Raw genomic sequence first — 21,943 nt, forward strand, 5'->3', positions numbered from 1 at the left:
GGATCATATCAAATGCTCACGCAACAAGATTTGTTTAGATCATTTTCATGAGCAGAGGAAAATGACAAATGCCAACATAATGCTGATGAACGAGTTTTGTCTTAGAAACTATTAGGAATGGTGTTTTTCTTAGTGGACATGCAAATATCTTCATTAACATATCGCAGTCCTCTTATCGGATATTGCAATGTTCTTTCCAGGAAATGCTTGGTCTTTCTAAGAAATGGTTTGGATATCACATTAGGTTCAGGATTTCTGATTATATTATAAGTAGATCAGTTTGAATTATCGAATTAGGTTTAGGGTTTATGTTTATGGATGATGAGTGGACTAGTGTGAATTGATGTATTCTAGGTATTTGAGTAAAAATATGGTTAAACCTTCCAACTTTAACTGAATGAGAAGGGGCAGGTCGATACACTGATACCCTCCATACATTAGAAAATATATCTAAGAGAATCAAAAGGAATATCCAGTTCTTTAGCGCTCTCATCAAGTTTTGCCACACTGTGAGATACCAAGTTGGGGAATCAGAGATAGGTTTAAGAAGCGAGATCAATTATTTTAGGACGGAACATGTGAGGTAAAGGAAGGGATTTCTCATGGGCTAATCCTTGTCTCGTGTACTCAACAACAACAAGAAGGATAAGAACAAGAAGAAGCATGTTATTTTCTCATCTCGTGCAGGTATACAAGATTCAGTGGGACTCATCCATTGCCTCTTGAAATCATGCATATCTGCAAATGGCATAGTGGGAGCAATGGTTGTTGTATAATCTGCAAAGATTTTGGATTATTTGACTTTAAGGGTTTCGGAGTTGACCAGAAATTCAAGTGAAGACCGGAAGGTTAGACATTTGCAGCTTGCGATACAAGAGAGGAAGCAGGTAAGGAGGTCGTTTAAAGAAGTTGTAAAAAAAAAATCTATACTCAATAGGATTTGGTGGATAAGTGGAGACATTAAATTTTCTTATTTTGTAAGAGCCTTAATTCATTTATAACTTTCTATATTCCTAAACTATAATTATAAAATATCATAATTGAAAAAAAAAAAGTCCCATACATATAAATTTATTTTCATTGTAAACTTATTCTTGCAATTGTTTTAAATCCTTTTCAACATTTAAGTTCTTCATAAAAATCCAAAATTGAAATAAAATAAAATAAATCCCATTTTAGTGATTTATCAGTGTGGTAGCTAAATGTTATATGTTTTAATAATGTTTGACAGGTAAGTCCCTCATTCGTGTCCCTCGTGAGACATCTGATAAAAATTGAAAGATACAAAGAATATTAGCATGGTCCTTGAACAAAGAAGACAATAATAAATCGAGAAATGGTCGAAATTTATTAAATGTTGTTTTTTTATTAGAGTAATTGGGGGGATGGTGGCTAAACCCTAGCTACCCTTGCCCCATGTGTTTCCTTCTCCCATTTGTCTAGTCTTGTTCAAGATTCACTATGACCACCCTGATTTCCTATTGCAGTCGTTGTTCTCAGCGCTTATGTGGTATGTGTTTGGAGGTTTCCATCGATGTTGGTGCCACCACTTAAGATAATTCTTCCATACTCGGTTTAGAATTGGTTGCATATTTGTAGGTGGATGTTCAGATAATGTCTCAACCTCCCTATTCATATTTGGAATTGGTTGGATCTCAAAAGAACCATAAATCTGTGATGTATACATGTGATTTGCATTATGTAATAGAATTGTTCTTTTGTGTGTGCATCTCTCAATTTTATTGTTATAATGTGTATTATATTTTTAAAATTTTGTGGAAAAAACATGTGAACTGTTTAAGAAACCAACGTTTCTGACTAACTTAGTGAGTCCATCATCAGGGCAATGTTTTCTTTTGAGAAGAAAGAGCGTGAAATCATGGAGCTATTAATAGTTAAATGAGAAATTATTTGATGTCTTCTTTTACTGTCGGCTTATTAAATGACTAACTAGTTGATAGATTTTATTTATTTATTTTATTATTATTATTATGTTAATTAATTAATTAATTTATTATTATTATTATTATTATTATTGTTATTAATTAATTTATTTTTATTTTTATTTTTAATCTTTTAAATGTTATTGGTTTAATTAGGGATTAATTATGTATTTGTTTAGATTTATTTACTTAATAATTTATTTATTTGTTTATTTATCTATTTATGTTCTTTGCTTATGTATTAAATGCTTTATTAGTAATGAATATAATATAAAGTTATAGTTTGAAGGTTTATTTAAGATGACTAATTAGGGTTAAATAGGGTGTTATTTGTTAGAGGTAATATTTGTTTATTTGTTTGTTTGTTGTATATCTACATTTTTTTTTTTTCTGAGTAAAGACTATTCTATTATGTATAAATAAAAGAGGAAAATATTTACAAAGATGTTGGAACCTCTGAGGGGGCTAAAGCCAACCCTCTGTCCAAAAAAAAAAACTTCTGCCATCAGCTCTTAACTGTCTGTTTACATAGATAAAAAACAAGAGCCCAAGACTTTGTAGAACTAGACACCACCACCAAAAAGCAAAAACTAGAAGACGATGGAGAATTTTACTGAAAAATGCTAACGTGGACAACAACGACAACACAAAACCGCTTAGCAAAAACCACCAGTATATCGGACCGCCGTCGACCAGCAAGCGGTTTCCATATGAACGAGCCCGATATAATCTCCTGTTGACGCGTGGCTCTCTACATACGTCATCATTTTTTACTTTTCGGGACGTAAAGTTCAGCAAAAAAGAGCCTTCCGAAATCCTCCACCGCCGTCCGATCTGCTCCATCATTCTCCACCTTTGATTGTTTCAACCTGAGGTGGTAATTCTACATCTTCACCGTTGGCTTTGCAAGGAGAGCTGACCCATTCAATCATCACATTGTCTTCAACATCCATAATACTGCGACCAGGAGGCATCACCGGATACAGAACAGTGCCTGAGAACTGCGCCGGTGCACAAGGAATGAACTCCTCGTGTGAAGAAGTTTGCTGAAGACGCGCATCCTCTTCATGACCTTCGTCCTGCTGCACCTCTGGAAGATTGAGGATATCCTCTACCATGCTTCCTTGAGAATCCTTAGAATTCTGTGAGAGAGTCCTGTCCATGGATTGTTCATCAGAGCCAGAGAGGTCATCTTCTTCCTCTGAGAAGATGACTGTGATAATAGCAGAGATAGTAGGCTTGTTTAGCTTGCTTTTAAATGTGAAACGGGAGGAGTGGAAAGAACTGTAGAGGGACGAACCAGAGTGGTCGGATGATGGTGAGGCCGGCGAGACAGAAGCTATCAGGGAAATGCGTCGAGGAACAGGACCTCCCCTTCCTTTAACACCCCCACGAGTGCATGAACTACTACCCCTCCGAGAAATTCCTCGACGTCGGGCCATACCAACAATGATTGATAAACTGAGAGGACAAAAGGGTTGAAGGAGGAAGAAGAACGACCCACCCAAATTTGAAATAAACAGAGGATAACAGTACTCAGAGTAGAAAGTGCCCAAGGAAAGCACCACACAGATAGAAATCAGAACCCCTAAATAAATTCCAGAATTGTCTGAATGAGTCCCACACCCTACCCAAACAGCTTCAACAAACACCGTAACATGACCTATTACAGTTATATACCAAAGGAAAAAACAATGACCATACCAGATGCGAGCCAGAAGAACCGTAATTAAATGCTTGAGGCTGGCCAGATGCGGGCTTCTATGGAGCCATGATGGCTTCCAAATGCTTAGCACTGCACCTAACTCCTGTGAACCAATTCGACTGGGAATGTCTCTGCTAGAATGAGCCAGAGAGAAAGTCGAGCTTTGGGCAATTGAAATGGATCGTATGCTCATCATCCTGAAGAACTTACTCCGCATGTTGTACACCCAATTCCTCATTAATGGGATTTAATGCGCTGCCATAAATCACCTACTTGCTCCACGATGATGCCCGATGCCGGCGTCGCTCGTATGGGCATTAACGGCTCATTAAATCACCCGCATCCGGGTGTGAGTTCTCCTGCAGCTGCATATCACTAGTAACTATAGTCTTGAAGATGGAGAGTTGATTCTCTGAAACCATGCTGGAGATTGAGCCTTCAAAGAATTCCTTTCCACTTTCCACTCCTATGTTTGCAAGAAAGTCAGCCAATTTATTCCCTTCCCTTCTAATGTGTTTAAAGGAAATTGCTTGGTGATTGGTAAGCCATTGTTTGAGAAGCTCTAGTCTAGTGGCCAATCTCCAACTGCTACTAACCTTATATACCTAAGATCCCTGCATAAGCTTTGAGGCCATGTTGATAATAATTTGAGAGTCCCCTTCCACTATAAGAGGAAAGAGTCTCTGTTCCTATGCCAAATTTAGTCCTCTCCATAGACCCTCCAATTCTGCCGCATTGTTGGTATTCCAACCAATTGAGCCAACATAGGTTATTAGGGGGGTTCCCTGGTAGTTTCTGATGCTTCCTCCGAATCCTGTTTTTCCTGGATTCCCTTTCGAGGCTCCATCGAAGTTAAGCTGGTATACATTATTTGGTGGTGGTGTCCAACTTGATGGAGATTCTAGATGCTTTGAAGAGTTATCCTTTGATATTAACGGATGTTGTAATTGAATCTGCCAGTTGTCCCATATGGCTTGTTCCTGCGGGAGAGATGGGAAGTCCTCTTTAGACCATCCTTTAATAGACAGAGTTTCTTTAATGTTCTGGTGCAATCCATGCCAAATTTGTTCAATTGGTTGTGCTTGATCTTTAAATATTCTTCTATTTCTTTCCTTCCAAATATTCCACATAAGTAATCCCGGTATGAGCTGCCAGAGTGTGTTTAAGAGTTTACTTTTATACGGCTCTTGGGGCCAGGTGCGGAGAGTCCCTTTGATGTCTCCAGTCACTCTTCCATCCTTCTGACAGCGGAAGGTAATTTTTTCCCAGAGTTTCCTTCCCATTGGACAGGATTGCATAAGATGTAATGCTGATTCCTCTTCCTGTTTGCAGTTTGGGCAAATGGAAGGTCCAGCAAAATTCCTTTTCCTGAGATTGTCCCATGTGAGAATTCTGTTGTGAGAGATAAGCCATAGAAAAGTTGAGACCTTCGGCCATATGGATGGGTTCCATATCCTATCCCATAATTGATCTTTAATTATCTTTTCTTTGATAATTATTTTATAAGCTTCCCTGGTTGTGAAAGTGCCTTTTTCCTCATATCCCCATCTGAGGGTGTCCAAGCCTGCCGAAGTGAGTATTTTCCTTTTTTGAAGCTCAGTGGAGAGGGAGAGTTGAGTTTGCTCCGGGCTATGTGGTATTATATGCCTGGCCTCTTTCCATTTTCTATGTTCTTGAGCGTTGTGTGAGTCCCAAAAACGACTCACCTTCTCATGTTGTTGTATGTCTTGATCAGCAATACCCGGAATTGTGTCTCTGAGGTTAGGGAGCTGCTGCCATGAGTCTTCCAAAAATCTAGCCGTGTGGCCATCCTTCACCTCCCAAAAGCTGTGTTTCTGAATTATATCCCTGTGTTGAATGGCTGAGTTCCAAATCACTGATCCTTTGCTAGTTCCTGACATTCTAAGTCTCTCCTCCATGGATTTGTTGCTTGCATATTTCGCTGTCCAAAGGTAGGCCCAAGGTGTTGTGGGATTGGATAGCCATTTCCACCATATTTTGGACACCATAACCATATTACTATGTTCTGGGTCTCTTAATCCAATTCCCCCTGCCTTTTTGGGAAGACATGCTTTCTCCCATTTTACTAATGCCCATTTTCGATTTGGCCCTGATTTACCCCAAGGGAAGTTTCTCTGACGCTGTTTGATAGCTTTAAGGACCCATTTGGACGCTGCCAATATGGAGAAAAGGTAAAGAGGCATGGTTTGAAGAACTGCTTTGATTAGTACTAGCCTACTTGCCATATTGAGCGCTCTATGCGTCCACAGGGATAATCTAGCTTCCAGCTTCTCTAAAAGATTGTTCCATGAGGCATGCTTGAGAGCCGTGGCAAATAAAGGAGCCCCCAAATACTTAGACGGAAGGGAAGCGATGGAGAAGCCAAGGATACGGGCAATAGGTCTTTGGATGGATGGCGAAGTGTTGAAGAAGAAGATCTGGGATTTGACTTTGTTAATGAGGGCTCCAGAGGCCTCCGAGAAGTCTGCAAGAATAGATTTAAGGGCTCGAGCTTCTTGAACAGACGGATGACCAAAAAGCAGGTTGTCATCGACGAATTGCTGGTGCGAAAAAGCAGGGCTTGGTGGAAGGCTAGACCTTTGAGATGATGAGAACGGAGGGCTTCTTTAATGCTACGTCCTAAACCTTCAGCCAAAATGACAAACAGGAAGGGCGAGATAGGGTCCCCTTGGCGAATGCCTCTAGAAGGACGAAAAGTGGGTGAGGGGATTCCATTGATGAGAATAGAGAAGAACGAAGAGGAAATGAGACTACTGATCCATCTAATCCAAGAGGGGGCAAAACCAAAGGCTTGAAGGATTTTTTGCAGATATTCCCAACTGATACTATCAAAAGCCTTAGATAAATCGAGTTTGAGCAACATACCTGGTTTTTTTGTGTGCTTGAGAGAGTGGATTATCTCATGGGTTAGAATTATCCCATCCGTAATCTGCCTTCCTTCAACGTAACCAGTTTGTTCTGGAGAGATGATAAGTGGAAGCAGGGGCTTCAATCTGGAAGCTATCACTTTGGAAACAATCTTGTATATGATGTTGCATAAAGCAATCGGTCTGAATTTATCCGGAGTGGAGGATTCCTCTTCTTTAGGGATTAAAGCTATGAATGTTGCGTTCAGTCCTGGATACATCCATCTGAGGGTACGCGATTCTTCCACCACCTGCCACACCTCCCATTTGACCAGATCCCAAAAGTGATGAAAAAAATTTGAAGTAAAGCCATCGGGTCCCGGAGCTTTTCCTGCTTTGAGTTGATGGACAGCATCATCAACTTCCTGGAGGCTTATGGGTTTGAGAAGGAGAGTGTTATGATCTTCCGTGATTAATTTGGGAATATTGCTGATGATTTTCCCGATAGCTTCTGTTCTGTTTATATCCGGCTCTTGATTCATCTTCTTGAAGTAGTTGAGGAACACCTGTTCTATTCCTTCATGTGTTTCGATTTTGCCTCCTTGTTCATTGGTGACCCAGGAAATTTGATTAATCATTCTTCTTTGCACTGTAGATTTGTGAAAGAATTTCGTATTCTTCTCACCCTCCTTCAACCATCTAACTCTCGATTTTTGTCTCCAGAGAGTTTCCTCCTGTGACTCTCGCTCGAGGAGTAGATTCTCTAAGGACTGCTCTTTCTTGCTAAGTTCTTCCGAGCGTCCTTCAGTTATCATTCTTTGCTGAACCACTTTCATTTCTTGATTGAGGATTTCCTTAGCCTTAAAAATGTTGCCAAAGACAGAGTGATTCCATTTTTTAATTTCCCCTTTGAGATATTTCAGCTTCCTTTGGAATGAAGCCATTTTTGTACCATCCGTCAAATTGCATTTTACCCAGGTTGCTTTAACAAATTCGTTGAAGTCCGGGTGAGACATCCAAAAAGCCTCAAATCTAAAGGGACGTCTAATATGGCAGCCAGGACGATTCCACTGGAGGGCTATCGGCCAATGATCGGAACCAGAGTAAGGGAGAATAGAAGCTATGAATTCTCCACCTACATGAACTGCATTGTCAGAGATTAAAAAACAATCCAGACGTGATGCTATTTGCATTGGACCTGTCCTTTTGTTGTTCCAGGTGTAGAGGCCATTATTAGTAGGAATATCCATGAGCCAATTATTCTGTATGAAATCCTTTAATAGAGATCCATCCCTGTTTGTTATGCATCGGCCTCCCTTTTTTTCCTCCACCGAAGCGATCATATTATAGTCTCCTCCAGCGATCCATAACGGGTATTGCCTATCTGTGCTAAGATTTGTTAAAGCCTCCAAAATTTCATTCTTGTGCTGGGTTTCTTGAGGAAAGTACACATTAGTGATGTGCCCATAGATGTTGGTTCCTATTATATGGAATATTGCTTGGATGAAATTTTTATTTGCATGTATGTTGGTCATTTGAATCTTTCTTGCATCCCAAAGCACTGCAAGTCCTCCAGAAGTGCCCTGAGCATCAACAGCTGCTACTATCCCCCCTGGCCAAGCCTTAGCTGCTATTTTTTCCAAAACTATCGAATTGCATTTTGTTTCCTGTAGAAAAAGAACTGCTGGTTTTTCTTCCATTAACATGTTTTTTAAGAGTTTTCCTTTCCTTGGGCAATTAAGTCCTCTGATATTCCATGAGATCAACTTCATTGGGAAGGCTTGGGATTGATGTTGAAATACTTGGTTAGCTTGGCATATCTGCCTGATTCTACCAGTACTTCTCCAATCTTGATGGTTCTTTTTAAGGTACATTCACTGCTCTCTTTTTTTTTTTTAATAAGGGTTTCCAGGTGTTACTTAATTTTAGACCATCATCTCTATTCATGTTGTTAGAGGATTTTACAATTTCAATTGCTTCTTTCACCCTTCTTTTTAAATAATGGTCTTCTTTGTGAATTAATTTTGCTTATTCCATACAAATATAGTGAGAGGAAGAACATGCATGCTCTGCCAGGACTGATTTTTCTGATCTATTTCTTGTGATATCACTAATGTGTTCTTTTAACCTTATGCCAAAGGATATCCATGTTTCACCTATATATACTTTTCCATAAGAGCAGGGAATCGAGTATACTCCTTTGTGATTTTTTGGGTCCATTAAGTCTTTGGCAGAATCAAGCATGTTTTTGATGGTGTTCGGGGGCGTGAAGGCAACCATGATGCTATGTTTGGTGAGAATTCTAGCAATTTTGTCTGTGGTTCCTTTGATATAGGGTAAGGAGATTCTAGGGTTTTCAAGAGTTTTTCTTTTTTGGGATTTGGACGTGGATTCTTTAATTAGTTTTTGAATAATGTTTTTATGATAGCCATTGTTTATAAAGACCTTGTAGAGATGGTTAAGTTCTTCCTCTAAATGTTCAGGGTCAGAGATTCTAGAAGCTCTGGTAGCTAGGGTTTTGATGACACCGACTTTTTGCTTTGGATGGTGGTGGGAATTTGAGTGGAGATATTTGTCTGTGTGAGTTTGCTTCCTGAAGACCTGGTGGCTAAGTTTACCATTTTTCTTGGTAAGGAGGTCATCAAGGAAGGGGAGTTGGTTGTCTTTTTCAATTTCAATAGTGAATTTTATGTGTTGAGACAGGTTGTTTATGTGTGATAAAAATTCATTAAGTTTATCTAAACCATGGCTCCATTTGGCGAAAATGTAATCTACATATCTTTTCCATTCTTCACGGGTAAAGGGGAAAGATTTAAGGGCCATTTTTTCAAAATGTTCCATGTTTAAGTTGGCAATTAATGGTGATAAAGGAGAGCCCATGGCAACACCATGAGTTTGCTCATAGATTTTTCCTTTAAAACTGAAGTATGAAGATTTAAGGCAAAGGCTTACTAGATCCACAGTTTCAAGGTCTGTGATTTTCTTCAATACTTCTATGGCTTCATCTATAGCAAGAATTATCTTCCAAGTCTCTCTCTTAATTCTTACATGCAAAATACATATTATAACAATAAAAATAATCTTTGTTTGACTGGTCTTCATCAGCAGCTCTACCAACTCTGTAGTCTTTTGGACCATCCCGATTTCGTGTTGCAGGCGATGCTTATGTGATTAATGCTTGTAGGTTTCCATCGATGTCGGTGCTGCCTGTAGGAGCAACTCTCACTAATTTGTCTCATGATGTCAGTGCCGCCTGTAGGAGAAACTCTCGCTAATTTGTCTCATGATGTCAGGGCCGCCTGCACGAGATACTCTTGCTATTTTGTCTCATGCTCTAGCTTTGTTGGGTTGCATAGGTCACCTAATAGGATCTTCCACTTGTCGCAAACAGTCCCATGCCGTTGCCACATGTTGGTTTTCCTCAGGTCGGGTTCTTCTGGTGTTGTGGCATAGGTTGTTCTTATCTTCAAGGTGGTGTTCTCAGTTCTTGTGTGGCTTGTGCTAAGAGGTTTTCATCAATGCCATTGCTGCCTGTAGGAGTTGTTCTCGCTAGCTCATCTCATGCTCGAACTATTTTGATTTTTTTGGTCGCTTGTGTAAAACACACAAACTGGAAACCAAATAAACTTTTATTAATTGATCTCAAATAATGATGTAAGATGTGTACATATTAATACATACAATAAATAGTTGAATTAGTTTCTAGGTCTTCTTGGACTCCAAAAAATACTCAAACTGATCCAAGCTTAATCCCAAGGATTTGTTGTTTAACATTCCCCCCCTTAATCAGAAGGGATGTACCAAAGTCCAAGAATGAGAGTTCAAAGTGAAAAATTGCGTCTCGTCCAAGAGTTGAATGCCTCTCAAGAATGGTTTTTAAGGATGACAACAAATCAATCTGGGAGAACTTAACGTCTCAACCAACACCAAGTCTGGAACCTTCATACTAGTTCTCAGAACAACCAAAAATGTGGTTTTAAGGTGACCACAAACTCTAAAACTATCACAAAAGTTCCTTAAACAATTCCAAACATGGAAGTGCTCATTCACAAACAACTCAATCAACTCAACTTTGACTCAGGCACGCTTGACATCTCCAACTCGAACCTATAGTAGATGACAAACAACTCAATCAACTCAAATATGAATTAGGCTCATCTCACATCTCAAAATCGAACCTATAGCATATCATCAACAATTCCCGCCCTTGTCAGATACAGGGTGAGAAGTATTCTTCATCACTGTAACGATGGTCATCACTCTTGAACACATTCTTCAGTATGTCTTGTAAAACTGCTTAGTTTCTTTTGTCCAATCCTAAGAAACAATGCATCCAAAATTTAGTTTCTCTCTTACAAAAGCCTTCTTTCTAAAAAATATATTTGTATGGTGATTATGCTTTCCACAACGCTTACATGTGTGAAGATCAAAATACAGATATTTTACATGTCTAACTCTACTACACTATTGGCATCTATCAACTTGTTCTGGAACAACACCTTCCAGAAATTCAATGCTTCAGAATTGTATAAGTTTAGAAAAAACTAGAATGTTAAAAGATACATCAAGGATATCCTTGGTATAACCTAAACCGATTCTATTTGTATTGTGTGTAATCTCTTCCCATGGTCTTATAATAGGTTTCACATCAACTTCTAACTGCATCCAAATTTTCACCTAAAATCACTTCATTTCTTTGATCATTCTCTAACTAGTACTAGTGATCAGACTCAAACAAACTATTGTTCTAAACAAGAACATGGTCAGAATTCCTCTTTTGTAAATCATGTAATTCATCTCACTGAAACTGGGACTCTAGCTCCAAGAATTCAATTTTATTTTTAGCAATTTTCAAACATGTTTGAATGTCAAAGAGAATGTCCTTGCTGACTTGGACACTATTATGAACAATGGATGACATTAATCTACATAATAGCTATAAAAAATCATCGACTTTAGCAATTTTCTCTAGCAATAAACTTGAAAAAAGGGATGTCGGCTACCACCAAACATGCACCCGTTCACAACATAATTTGACAAGTAATAATGGTTGGTATAATATTCAAATAAGAGAATAAGGGTAGGTATCCATGTACCTAAAACCAATGATGGCTTTAAAGTACATAAAAATAGCCAACGACACTGCTTGGTTCCTCCTAAACCACTTCTCAAATAGTTTCACCAATAAAATATGTGAGAAATTAACAATGTAAATTCAACAAAAAAAAAATTAAAATGCTTGAGGGAAAAATTTTAAGGTGAAAATAATTCAAACATATCTTGCTACCAATATCACAATTTCAATCTAAAAATTCAACCACATCTTAAACGCATCTCATAAACACTCTTATCCGTGGCATATTTAAACAACTTCGAAAAATGTCTCCACAAAAATTTGAATTGTAATATTCAATATGCCAAATTAGCTCTTCTAACCGAATTTCCCTTTTCCTTTTCTTTATTTCATCAACTCATAAAACGTATGACTTAAATTTCACCAAAACAAAATTGAGGCTCAACAAAAATTAAAAACTGTGAAGTGTTACAAAGAAATGGCTCATTTTTCAAAGAAGGTAGTTTCTCAGCCTATGAGAGGCCATATCAATAGAACTGAGATTGTAACATAATCGGATTCAGAACATTCAATCAATAAACTACGCTCATCTGAATATGCTCAGTGAGGAAAGCAAAGGGAACAAATATTATGGCATTGGACAAATGATGAAACTGTCAATAAATAGTGGGCTTGACTGTATCAGAAGAAAGCACTCTGTCAACTCAATACAAAAATTTGGTATTTGACAGAAGCGTATAAAAATTCCATACATGCTCAATTCTGCAAATGATCTCTAGGCTCACAGAGGCATGCTTAGGGAAGATTGAAAATAATCAACAAACCTCTCTCAAAAAATTCACCCCAAAAACAGAGTCCGTCAATGGACTCTCCAGAATCACTTCATTTTTGTCAATAAATAGTGGGCTCAACCGTATCAGAAGATATCACTCTATCAATTCAATACTAAAATTTGGTATTTGACAGAAGCATATAAAAATTCCATACTTACTCAATTCTGCAACTGATCTCTAGGCTCACAGAGGCATACTCAAGGAAGCTTGAAAACAATCAACAAACCTCTCTCAAAAAATTCACTCGAAAGACAGAGTCCGTCAATTGACTCTCCAAAATAGCTTCATTTTTGTCAATAAATAGTGGGCTCGACTGTATCAGAAGAAAGCACTCTGTGAACTCAATACAAAAATTTGGCATTTTACACAAGCATATAAAAATTCCATACTTACTCAATTCTACAAATGATCTCCAGGCTCGTGAAGGCATGCTCAGGGTAGCTTGAAAACAATCAACAAACCTCTCTAAAAAAATTCACCCCAAAGATAGAGTCTGTCAATTGACTCTCCGGAATCACTTCATTTTTTGCCAAAACATCATTAAAAAAAATATAGAATTTTTTATGTTGTTCATATTCTAGCACCCTGAGCTTACAAGAATGTTGAATAGTTACAGTCTGGAAGAAATGAAGCGATTGCTGCAAATCAAGTAGTGGCTTTTGTGGATCATAAACAAACCCTTTCATCACAACCAAAAAACATCCAAAAATTGAACCCTTCTCAGTAAATCAAAATATTGTTAATAAAATCATCATAGGAATAATATATACAACGAATGTTTTTTAGGTTTATGGATAATTGCATATTTGTGCTTGATATTATTTCTTTTTGTGGAATATTATGAGAATATTGGGAAGATTATGAAGATTTGGAGGAGGAGATAATCTAGGGAATTTCTCCCTACTACAAGAGAATGACTATTAAATAATAAATCAACAATATATTGTGGAATTATGGCACAGATTGTGGAACTCCAATGATTGAGAAAATCTAGGAATGTGCTCTCTGCCATTTAATGCACATTCCTATTATTGGGAACCAGATCCATTAATCAAGGGATTTTGGTGGCGAAAGCTTCCTCCATTCATGGAGAATGATTCCTAATCATTTTTTTAAGTACAAAGTCAAATTTTCCTCTAGGGATAGATTTTCATTAGTCTTGTTATGGAAAGAAGTCATATTTTTGTAGCTCCATTGTATTTTCTTGTAGGGATGTAATTGTATTGATGAAAATAATGAAGATTGGTGTCATGTTCAACTTATAAATCTTGTTCTCCTCCATATGTATCTAATTTTCCTTAGGATTGGCCATCCCAGGAGACTTAGAGCCCTTTTGTATCATTTTCTTTTGTTCTTTTCACTTTTTATTCACATGCATATCTTGTTTTTGTTTCTTTTTATTTCTGCATATAGTATTAATGATTTCTTGTTATAAGATTGGGTTAAATGGTTGATGTAAGTTCTTTTTCAGGATCACAAACATTATTTCATCATTGGAAAAGATTTGGAATGTCATAGTAATCATTGAACTACTTGGATTAGCTTTCTTATTCCCAAATCTGGATTTCTGGAACTCCTTTGTGGCAACTAGCATTGAACTTCTTCTATTTTTTAGATCATGCTAATGATATTAAATCAAGTTGATTCCACTTGTATTAGATCATAAAAAAATTATATTTCATAATAAAATTTACCCCATTGCATTTTCACTTGATTAGGTTAGGCATTGGATGGATTTACTGGCACACTAATTCTCAAATTTCTGATTTTTAGACTAGTAATTTTCTATTATTTTTAGCATGGGTTAAGAGAGGTCTTTTTGAGTGATTCCACTAGGAATGGGGACCTAAGACATCATAGTCAATAACGAAGCTTGTCGCATCCAATTTTGATTTTATTTTCTTGGTCATTCGATGAATTATAATTTCGTATAGTAAATCTATAAAATCCTGTAGTAAAATAGGGTATCATGTAGGAGAACAAGCGGATCCTGTAGGAGAACTAGTACATCCTGTAGGAAATCCTGTAGCGGCCTGTTTTGAGCCCGAATTGAAAAATCATCATTGAAGCTAGGATTAGGCCCCTATTTTACCTCCAAGCCATCAAAATCAATGTACCCCTCTTCCTCTACACCTCTCTCCCCTACCAAAGATCAAGTAAAGATTAGCATTTGCATTTATGAAGAAAAAAGATTAAAAAAATGAGTTCTTTTATATTTACACATGCACATAGTAGTTAGTACTCTCTAAATAAGATTTCATGCTTAGATTAGTTAAAACATCACATGTGACAAATAGGGTTTAAAATAGGGCTCTTTTGCAAGCAAAGCATGTCAATAAGTAGATAGAGGATTTCATGTTACTTTACAATTATTTTTAAATTCGGTCTTTCATTCATGCAAATAGGCAGCATTTTTTTTCTCTCATGATAGAAAAATGAAGGACACATTGTATGTTGCACATATAATGTTGATACCTCTTAAATTTGTACGAACCCTAGGTTGATCATTAAAGTCAGTAGCCATGGGAGTTGCAGCATTCTTGTCAATACCGAGGCTCATCAAATAATGGAATATTATTTTAAATATTTTATTTACTATTTTTTTTTAATTTAGTTCATATACACACACTTAAAAGTTCATCAAAATAATTGAACACTTATGTAATTATCCAAATTATCTGCTAGTGTATCATATTTTAGTATGTAATGAGATTTTATTAATTTAAGTTCTTCAATATATTCTAATGTTTATTTGACAACTTTTGTTTATATATCTAACGGGTAGGGATACCATTGTCAACATTTGGCATTGTCTAATCATTATAAGTTTTTTAGTTGTTAGCACGAACCATTGTTTTGGTAAATTTAGGTTTTTGTTGTTTAAAATGGATTTTTCGACTACATATATGGATTCAAATGTTGATTTGTGTTGTTTAAATTGAATTTTCCACTACATATATGGATTCAAAAGACTGAGAAACCCAACCGCATTAAGATTGCAGAGAGTTCATAACTCAAACTTATGATCCAACTATTCCAACAAATACCTTTCAAGTTTCAAGCAAATTGGACCAGAAAATATGTTAAAAACCCTCCAAAACATATAACAAATAAACTACAGTTTTATTAATAGTTAACTGTATTTATATAAAATTCAATTTTCAATACCTTTATTAATAATTAATTATTAATATACTTATTAATATTTAGATTTATATATTTTATATTAATGTTTATTAGAATCCAAAAGTAGAGTATACAGAAATAGATGTCTTCAAATGAGGAACCCTCTATAACTACCTTACCCATTTTCTTCAAATCTAGCAATCAATTCTTGAGTAAATAAAATTTAATCGCTTGCTAAAATGGATCTTTAGATGAAACATTCTATGGATTACAGAATTCCTTCAATCGAATAAACACAATCAATTTGAGTGGGTGGGAGAGACACTGATTTTTCATGACCTAAGGGATCACGTACCAAATTTTCATGCAACAACATTTCTTTAGATCGTTGTCATGAGCAAAGAAAAATGACAAACTCCAACAGAATACTAATGAATGAGTTTTGTCTTCCCAACTGTTAGGAATGGTGTTTTTCTTAGTGGATATGCAAACAACTTCATTAACAGGTCACAGTCCTCTTATTGTATATTGCAATGTTCTTTCCAGGTAATGTTTGGTCTTTCTAAGAAATGGTTTGGATCTCAAATTAGGCTCAGGATTTCTGATTATATTATAAGTGGACCATTGCAAATTGTCGAATTAGGTTTAGGGTTTATATTTATGGATGATGAGTGGACTAGTGTGAATTGATGTATTCTAGGGATTTGAGGAAAAATATGGTTAAACCTTCCAACTTTAAATTAATGAGAAGAGGTAGGCTGATATGTTGAGATCCTCCATACATTAGAAAATATATCTAGGAAAATTGAAAGGAATATCCTGTTCTTTAGTGCTCTCATCAATTTTTTGCGACATTGTGAGATACAAAGTTGGGGGATCAGAGATAGGTTCAAGAAGCAAGCTCAATTATTTTTGGAGGGAAAATGTGAGGTAAAGGAATCAAGGGCTTTCTCATGGGCTAATCCTTAGCCCTTGTACTCAACAATAACAACAACAAGGATAAGAACAAGAAGAACCATGTTATTTCCTCATCTAATGCAGGTATACAAGATTCAGTGGGACTCATCCATTGCCTGCTAAAATCATGCATATCTGCAAATGGCATAGTGGGAGCAATGGTTTTTGTATAATGTACAAGGATTTTGGATTATTTGACTCTAAGGGTTTTGGAGTTGACCAGAAATTCAAGTGGAGACCTGAAGGTTAGACATTTTCATCTTGCGATACAAGAGAGGAAGTAGGTAAAGAGGTCATTTCAGGAAGTTACAACAAAATACATACTCAATAGGATTTGGTGGATAAGTCAAGACATTAAATTGGTTTATTTTGTAAGAGCGTTAATTCATTTATAACTTTCTATATTCCTAAATTAATAATTATAAAATATCATAATTTGAAAAAAAAAAATGTCTCATACATATAAATTTATTTTTCATTGTAAACTTATTGTTGCACTTGTTTTAAATCCTTTTCAACATTTAACTTCTCCATAAAAATCCAAAATTGAAATAAAATAAAAAGAAAAAATCAATTTTAGTGATTTATCACTATGGTAGCTAAATGTTATATGTCTTAATAATGTTTGACAAGTAAGTCCCTCACTCGCATCCCTCCTGAGATATCCGATAAAAATGGAAAGATACAAAGAAGATTAGCATGGTCCTTGCATAATGAACACAATAATAAATCAAGAAATGGTAAAAAAAATTTAAATGATGTTTTTTTATGAGAGTGATTAGGGAGATCGTGGCTAAACCCTAGCTACCTCTCGCCCCTATGCTAGCTTATCCCCTTTGCCTAGTCATGTTCGAGCTTCACTATGACCATCCTGATTTCCTATTGCAAGTGTTGTTCTCGGTGCTTATGTGGTATGTGTTTGGAGGTTTCCACTGATGTCGGTGCCACCACTTAAGATAATTATTCCATACTCAGTTTAGAATTGGTTTCATATTTGTAGGTGGATGTTCAAAGAATATCTCAACCTCCCTATTCATATTTGGAATTGTTTGGATCTCATAAGCACCATAAATATGTGATGTATCCGTGTGATTTGCATTATGTAATAGAATTGTTCCTTTGTGTGTGCATCTCTCAATTTTATTGTTCTAATGTGCACTGTAATTGTGCATGGAAGAATTATCTTCCAAGTCTCTCTCTTAATTCTTACATGAACAATTACAATACATATTATAGCAATAAAACTAATATTTGTCTGACTAGTCTTCATCAGTAACTCTACCCACTCTGTAGTCTTCTGGACCATCCTGATTTCGTATTGAAGGTGGTGTTTATGTGATTCATGCTTGGAGCTTTCCATCAATGTCGATGACACCTGCAGGAGTAACTCTCGCTAATTGATCCCATGTTTAATTTTTTCCATATTTTTAAAGTTAGATTTTGTGGTTCAGCAATATGGAAGTGGTCTTTCCTTTTTTTACTTTTTAAATTTTAACTCTATTTTCTATATATATATATATATATATAAAAATTAGTTTTAATGGTTAGTTTAATTGTTTCAATCTCTATTATTAAAGTATATTTTTTATTGACAGGTCACATGTTTAATTTTCTCTACATCTTTAAAGTTAGGCTTTGTGGTTGAGTGACAAGGAAGTGGTCTTTTCTGATATATCTATGTGGTACACATATTCCACACTCTCGGGACTAGGCTTCGTAGTTGACCAGTCAAAAAGTGATCCTTTCGACTAGGTTTACCTAATATGATACAATTATTTCATGGACGTGGTCACCAATCTTCAAGGACTATGAACCATATAGAAAAAAAAAAGGTTAAATATTTTTGAACTATTTCTAATAAAATTTGAAGCTTTTAATGTAAACAAAAATCAATTTAATAAAACAATCCAATTCATATTTTTTTGTAAGCTTCAAAAAAAAATGTTGAAGCCTAGTTTCTTTATGGGTAAAGAATATATTGGAAAATGACTCAATCTTATCACTTTTTCAATATTAACTATTAGTCTTTGCCCAGGTTGCATGTTGACCACTATTAGTTTTGCATTGACTGTGTCAAGTTATAATGTTTAACTTTATAAATAATGAGAGTATTTTTTATAATTAAAAAAAAATGATAATATTCCATTGGCTCAAAAATATGTACGTCTTATTTCAGGGTTTTTGACATGTGTACCATAATTCCCATGAAATTCGCTCACCTTGAGAACTCACCACTTTTCATAGAGATTACCAATTTTCATGATATTTTGTAATCTAATTAAATAATTTGATATTATTTATTGCATATATGAGCATATATTAATAATTGGATGATTATAGTCTTCCCTAGTTTTGAATTGACTGAATTGTATGAAAGATTGTTATTTTGTTAAGGTAACTAAAAGCCTATTTCTTTAATATGAATCATAAGGCCAAAGGCTTCTATAGATGCGCTAAGATAAAGGATGGGTTCTAATATTTTCATTTATATTTTTTTCTATTGTTAGTCTTTCTTATTGGAAGAATTCCTATATCCATGATTGCCTTCACATTCAATTTCCAAATTCAAATCAAAACCTTTTTAAGTGCCTTGAAAATGAGTTTGGAAAATGTACTTTGAATTTCATCATAAGTAATTTCAAGCCATTTTCCTTGGGTTTCATATCACCGCAGAGTCGGGTTATAGGTAGAATACTCACACTAATAATGTTTCCATTCATCTTTTCTTGCTTTTCAATTCTCAATTTCTTATCATATTATAATATCACGTACTCTCGACAACAACATAATTCATTTTTCTATGGAAACTATGTCTAGGAAACTTAGAAGCTACATAATCTTTGAAGCCTAAAATTCTACCCAGCAAGTTTTGACTACCCAGTGAGATCTTGTGGGATACTGCATGAGATATATCTATAGATCTAGGTGTTGTGTATAAGTTACATATTTCTTTACACATATTGATATGTGCTATATTTTTAACGTAAAATAAATAGAGGAATCTTATGCATCTAAAGTAATTAGACAAGCCTTCTGACTCTACCCTGTATTGAAGCAAGTAATATTCAATGTTCAGTGGCTTTTTTCTTGTAAGCTTGGTGATTCCTTTCTATTAATTTTTTAAAATAGGGCAGATTACATCCATATAACCATGAGTTAGGTGGCCTCAACCTACCCAGTGGGAAACTAGGTCTGTTGGCCACCTATCTGCAAAATAAGCCATCCATAAACACAAAATTTTGAGAATGTCCAACCAAGCCATGTATACTTGAGTGCCTTTTTTCTTCCTATGTACTAGATAACTATAAACATAACTATAAATACATCTATATTTATGTAAAATCATTCAAAAATTATGGAATGAGTTTTCATTGATCTTCATTGTCTAAGTGGAGAGGGGCAGGATCCATCACATTGGATATAGGAAGCTCCAAGTGATGGATGCACGGGATGTGTTTCTCAATTTGACTTAGTCACTTGCTCTTCTATTATAGACAAAAATGTATCCTTTCCAGAATCCTCATGAGATCAGACTTCTCTAAGTTTCCCCATATGCCTTCACGTTGTTCTGAATAGGCTTGTGCGTTCTGGTCATAAGGAGGTCGATCAATGATCTTTTCCATAATGCATTTCATCATCTAAAATAGATGAATCTTCTGCTAGTATTGAGTGACTCTCCCCCTCCTATAACCAGGGTCCAATGCTACCTCCTGTCACTCGACCTATTCCTTCTCAAATTCTTCCTTCGCCTGGTGGATTTCCTCCTCCCATCCTACAATTAGATTTTTACCAGGTTCAAATTGTTTTCATGGTATGCCTGGGCGGCCTCATCAATGATGGTCACAACTGTCCTGTGCCCACAACTCCTCCCTATCACCCCGGTGGATGAGATGGGCCTACCACCCTGGGTGTGAATGCTCCTCCTCTGTTTTTCGTGGCCTCTGTTCCCTACTGCAATGTTTCATGGCCCCTTTTCTTGCACCATGCTTTCACTGTACCTCGAATACTCCTCTTTTCCTTGACTTTTCCTCCCTATAGTATCCTTGAGTAGTGGGACAAGAGCTGGACGAATACAGAGGTCTCGTCCGACCTGTTGGAAATAATACTAAGAGGGGGGTGAACCAGTATTAGCAATTTAACAATATTTCATTTCCATAAATAGAATTATATACGCAACTTCCATTAATGAAACTTGCATGTATATGCAACTGTGTTTAGAGAAACTAGGATATGCCTTTCAAACTTATAATTTAGTAAGTTTATCTTTAATCTGTGTCTCAGAACCATATAACCAATAATCAGATGCAGTAAACAGAATAGGCAATCACACACATGAACAAAATTTATGAGTTGGAAACCCAATGTGGGTGAAAACCACTTGCCGCAATAGTCTTTATCTTTCTTTAATAAGAAACTTCTTTTTACAAATTTTGTATTGGTTCAGCCTTATACCAGTACACAGGCTTTTACCTACAGAAGGCTACAACCTTCTCTCGTTCTCTAGCTTTTCGTGGAGGGGAGCTACAACCTCCTTAGCTCTTGTACTAGCTGATGTGTTTACTAGTACGTAGGTGCTTACCTACAGAAGGCTACAACCTTCTCTCATTCTATAGCTTTTCCTGGAGGGGAGCTACAACCTCCTTAGCTCTTGTACTAGCTGATGTGTTTACTAGTACGTAGGTGCTTACCTACAGAGGGCTACAACCTTCTCCATTCTTCCAGGGATCACGTTTCATAAATTTTCATACTGGATCCATCAATAACATGAATCAAACATCAAATATATCTGCATCAACCAATCTCCTTTCTACCCACGCAAACTGAATCAAACAATCACTTTTCTGAATGCTGTAACTAGAATATAGTAATAGTAACCAGAACCCAATCCAGAACCCAAAACATTGCAAAAATAAACAACAGTAGCTAAAAAATATTTTATGATATGTACGCTACTTCAATGTGTCGAACCTACGTTCATAAGCTGTTATATGAAGGCAAACCTGTGTATACGCTATTTTGAAATGACAAACCAGCGTGTATACGTGCCTTTGCTATAGTAAACCTGCGTACAGATCTGTAAAAAATGATTTAACTTTACAACTATTCAGACATCAGTTATACTCAGATCATCAGATTTATAGATTATGACATGCGCCAATTATAAAATATCAAATCCACACAAAGATACTTCTCTCCAAGCCCTAAGATCTTGACCCATCAAAATAACTTATCCTTCTTCAAGCGCTTAGGTTCCTCCTTGATTCAGATCCAACTATGCACCATAACCCAATGACCAGTATTCTAGATCTTGCTCTTCATTAGATATTCAATCCTTGAGTGCCTTTGCCTAATGATCTCCTCCTCCTTTTATATTCTTAGGCCTTACTCAATACCATGGTCCAAAACCACTTAGAACCAATACCTTGGACCAAATACCT

At 36.2% G+C, this 21,943-nt stretch overlaps 1 protein-coding gene and 2 non-coding genes across 3 annotated transcripts; 2 read left to right on the plus strand and 1 right to left on the minus strand.

The window, feature by feature from the left end:
* Positions 1 to 1,246: 1,246 nt before the first annotated feature.
* Positions 1,247 to 1,351, plus strand: LOC149257864 (U6 spliceosomal RNA). The gene has a single exon (XR_016261268.1). It is a non-coding gene; the product is annotated as a U6 spliceosomal RNA (small nuclear RNA).
* Positions 1,352 to 4,337: 2,986 nt separating this feature from the next.
* On the minus strand, positions 4,338 to 8,221 carry LOC149257865 (uncharacterized). The gene is made up of 2 exons (XM_089389611.1): positions 6,535 to 8,221; positions 4,338 to 6,133 (listed from the first exon to the last, which is right to left on the minus strand). The coding sequence occupies exons 1-2, from the start codon at positions 8,219 to 8,221 to the stop codon at positions 4,338 to 4,340; spliced, it is 3,483 nt and encodes a 1,160-aa protein (XP_089245737.1).
* An 8,933-nt stretch (positions 8,222 to 17,154) lies between these two features.
* Positions 17,155 to 17,257, plus strand: LOC149257866 (U6 spliceosomal RNA). The gene has a single exon (XR_016261280.1). It is a non-coding gene; the product is annotated as a U6 spliceosomal RNA (small nuclear RNA).
* The last annotated feature ends 4,686 nt before the right edge of the window (positions 17,258 to 21,943 follow it).

The sequence above is a fragment of the Pinus tabuliformis genome, chromosome 6, assembly GCF_031772625.1.
Source record: "Pinus tabuliformis cultivar Carrire ecotype Pingquan chromosome 6, CPIR1, whole genome shotgun sequence".
Taxonomy (NCBI): Eukaryota; Viridiplantae; Streptophyta; class Pinopsida; order Pinales; family Pinaceae; genus Pinus; species Pinus tabuliformis.